The 3,945-nt window shown below is 37.8% G+C and overlaps 1 protein-coding gene across 1 annotated transcript; it reads left to right on the top strand.

The window, feature by feature from the left end:
• The first annotated feature begins 287 nt into the window (after positions 1-287).
• On the top strand, positions 288-3,382 carry LOC102795826 (arrestin domain-containing protein 3-like). Its single transcript, XM_006784130.3, has 6 exons — positions 288-546; positions 637-697; positions 785-932; positions 1,047-1,137; positions 2,459-2,718; positions 3,134-3,382. Exons 1-6 carry the CDS (start codon positions 288-290, stop codon positions 3,380-3,382), a joined length of 1,068 nt encoding a protein of 355 aa, XP_006784193.3.
• Positions 3,383-3,945: the final 563 nt, after the last annotated feature.

Raw genomic sequence — 3,945 nt, 5'->3', positions numbered from 1 at the left:
AGAGAGCATGCTGGTTATCCAGAGAGTGTGTGCTTTGACTGTCTCGAATCAGTCATAATGTAATCTCATGTTAAACCCCGTCGAGTTTCCATAGCTGAAAATCTTTTAGTGGCACTGCTTTGGGCGGGTGTATGATACAAGAAAAACTGGTCTCACAACATTTGCATACTTGAAAGCAGATATAACCGGCAGAGAGTGGCTGCGCTGGGCACAACTGGCCTGAGTTTTCTCTTGGTTTTTGCAACAGATTTTTGTTTTTCCCCCCCACTTTTTGTCATCCATTGAAAATGGCCATTAAAAAATTCTCAATCGAATACGATGCCATCAACGGCAAAAACACCTTCACGAATGGAGATGTCATTAATGGAAGAATTATTGTGGAGGTGTCTGGTGAAACCAAAATCCAATCGCTGATTTTTAGTGGACAAGGAAGAGCGAAGGTATGCTGGAGTGAGCATTACGGACAAGATCAAACCCACGTTTACTGGGCTACTGAGAAATATTATGACATCAAACAACATATCTTGAGAGAATCAAGACACGATGGTGATGTATTGAATTAACACAGTTGCTAACATGTGATACGTTGTTCCTTGTTTAACAGACTGTTCAAAACAACACCTACTTCTTTTCCAGGCACTGATGTCATTGGAAAAGGAAGACATGTGTATCCTTTTTCGTTCAGGATTCCTGATGGGTACCTCTTCTTTTCTTAATCAGAGGTTTAGATTTCCACTATGCTTCTTTGTGGGTCATTTGAATGTTTTTGTATTGTATTTTACAGAATACTGCCATCAACCTATAAAGGAGCCCATGGCAAAATTGTTCATAAGGTGAAAGCAGAGCTGAAACAATCAATGAAGATTACAAAGAAAACCAAGGTCCACTTCACTTTTGTGTCCAAGGCACACATGGGTATTCCTGGACTTCTGGTAAGAAATCATTAATCCTAAAAAAGCAATAATTAAATTTCATAATTGATAGTGTTCAGGCAGAAGATATCATTACCTTTAAGCACATTTATAATGTGGGCGTCTGCTTTTTAGGAACCTCAGTATACTTGTAAGGATAAATCCGTTTTGGGCTCTGGAAAGGTTTCAGTAGATGTCCATACCACTCAGATGGGATACATGCAAGGTAATTATCTTTACTTGGCTTACTGCCTTTCAGTATTTCTGCCCTCTCCCTTATTTTTATTTTTTATTTTTTGGAAAGTGACTATAAGTTTAAGTCAAGAGCTTTTTACTCCTTAGACTCCTTCCCTAAGGAAGCATCATTTAAAAATACTGCTTTATATCATCCCAGCTACTTAAAGTGCTTGTAAACAGGAAACCAGTGTGCATAATTCAGTGAGAGGTGTTTCTGTGGAACTGATCCTTTGATTATTGAAAGGAACTTAAAGCTGATTGAGTACTAAGCTAAAAGTTTTAGCTTGTTCTGTTTTGTTTTTATGAGTACGAACCGAGCTGTATGTAACTATATGATGCTGACGTGCTGTTTTTGGCAACATCTTTGGGGGGTACATTTGGCAAGCTAAATTATCAACCACTGTACACTAGACTTACAAGGAAGGTAAAGACAAAAAGTTGAAAAGTCTAATAATCATTTAAGATAGAAAAAAGGTTGCATTTGATGCCTTTTGTGCCAGGAACATTAAGTCATGTAAGAATAAAGCTCTCCAGACTCTTTTGCGCCTTATTTTGTGTCATATGTGTAAGCGCCAGACGTCTGCTTTATATTTTTATTTACGATTGAGTTCATGTTTGTTTTATAATTCATAGATTCATTACACAAGTCATCTTTTCAGGATTAATAAACGTGAGTATATGTGTTTACATAAAGTAATTTTAAGTCACTGTTTTGGGATTGGAACCTAAAAGGGGGTACCTCTCACTTTAAGTATGTAAGTGCAATAGTAGCATAAAACCCTGTGTGAGAGGGAAGGGGAGGAGCATGGACAGAGAGGTTAGGAGTCTCACGGTTTTCTGACCGTGTGCACAGGTAGTTCTGGAAAACTGCTATTTTTTGGAATTTTCATGCTTATTTAGGAAAGAGTTCATTGTTACATCTTCAGTTTGTAATAAATAAACAGTCTTCAAATAATAATGCAACTGGAAGCATTTCTTTTGGAAACCAGGAACACGCGTCAGCCATAGACTCCCCTTTTTTGAACTTGGTTTATTGGAAATTACCCTACAATATGCATTTGGAGGAAAATGGCATAATGGCTGTGTTACACTGAGATGGATTTTGTTTTATGTAGTTTCATGTTGTTGCTTTGTTGGGAGGATGGATCTTGATGGTATATGCCCAGATAAGTTGGCCTCTGGATCACCCGACTTTAGCCAACTGCATAAAAGCATCCTGAACTCCTGTAGAGAGATATAATGTAGATGTCAGGAAATGTCTTTCTGTGCTTGGCAGTGATTTATACAGGATAACTTTCTATACTTTACAGGCGAAGCTCTCGTGGTCACAGTTGAAATCAACAACAACTCGAGTCGCACAGTGAAGCCCAAATTCATACTGTATCAGAAACACAGTTTCTTCGCTCAGGGCCACAGGACAGTTTACACACACGACATCCTTAAGGATAAGGCCGAGGCTGTTGAAGCATCTTCTGGCAGAAAAACCGTGACCAAGGTGATCACCATCCCTAGAGACCTACCCACCTCCATCTTGAACAGCCACATCATCAACCTGGAGTACATGCTGAAGGTAAACAACTTGTAGAGCTGTCCTTTTGCTTGTGTACTTGAGTACTGTTTAAGTAATATAACTAATGGTAGGAAGCTTGTCTTTGTTTCTGTATATGCCATTTAAAAGGTTTTGTTTGGGCTGTTAGTTGGTTAGTGGCACCTCTTTTCTGTCACAGGTGACTGTAACAAATCATTTTTATGGAAAACTGTTAAATTGCTTTTCTCTTTCCTCATTTTAACATTCACAAAAGGAAATAAAATAAAGGATGTAAGTACTCAGAGGAACTAATGGAAAAAAACAAAGAATGAGAAGTTTGGATTAAAGCATGAGACCTCTAGTGACAAAACAGGGCAACAACAAAGCCCTGCTGAAATAAATAATTCCTAAACAAAGTCTTAAACAATTCTGTTTGTGTGTTATTTTGTTTGCACAGGTCCAACTGAATATCAAATGTTCTATTGATCCAAAGCTCAAACTTCCTATAGTTATCATGCCTGCGGTTGTGAAACAACCACATCCTTCTGCTGGCATTGGATTTGACACTTTTAGGAACCCAGAAAAACCATCCTGGGGAACTACACCCCAGCAAACACCACCCCATTGTGGAGATCTTCCACCTCCCTATGGAGCACATGCGATGTACCCCACTACCACTCTTGATGATTATAAGACTGCACTTTAAAAATCTTCCTTGAGAGAGAACATTTAAGCCTTAAACACAGACTTGACACAAATGATTGAATACATTCAAAAAAGCAGACTGGTGTGCTGTTAAAGCTACCAACCACCTATTGTTTTTTCCTTCATACCCCAAACTGTGAAGATGACATCAATTGAGGCAATAAATCAGAAAATGCTGGTTTTCATATTAGCAGTTGTTATCTTCTAACTCCTAACAGATTTTAATTTACTTTCCTATTTAAACTGTAAGATTGTATACATTTAATATCTGTGTAAATAATATATTTACAAGTGTTTGTCAGATTTGTATTGTTGATTGTCATTTATGCTTAGAAATATCTACTCATATTATTCGAGTTTTATAATCAATGTCATGTTGGTAGAGGTTTGATCCTTAGTAGTCTGTGGAGACTCTGTGTGCCTCCCAGAGCACTCTGTAGCACAAAGAACTTTGCCTACTTGTGTCTTGCTTTTGCTGTGTAGTAAATTGTCTTGAACGTTCCAGCGAATAGGTTTAAGCTGTGTTACTATATTTTTCTAATAAAACATCATATTTGAAATGCA

Source organism: Neolamprologus brichardi, chromosome 12, assembly GCF_056152115.1.
Source record: "Neolamprologus brichardi isolate AB-2024 chromosome 12, ASM5615211v1, whole genome shotgun sequence".
In the NCBI taxonomy this organism is placed as follows: Eukaryota; Metazoa; Chordata; class Actinopteri; order Cichliformes; family Cichlidae; genus Neolamprologus; species Neolamprologus brichardi.
This window is presented reverse-complemented; position numbering and strand designations above follow the sequence as displayed.

Bases quoted from the DNA above. Each gene is read 5' to 3' on its own strand.
- LOC102795826 (XM_006784130.3), top strand. From the start codon at position 288: ATGGCCATTAAAAAATTCTCAATCGAATACGATGCCATCAACGGCAAA. The intron at 547-636 runs GTGATGTATTGA...CTTCTTTTCCAG, and splicing joins GAGAGAATCAAGACACGATG to GCACTGATGTCATTGGAAAA. The intron at 933-1,046 runs GTAAGAAATCAT...TCTGCTTTTTAG, and splicing joins TGGGTATTCCTGGACTTCTG to GAACCTCAGTATACTTGTAA.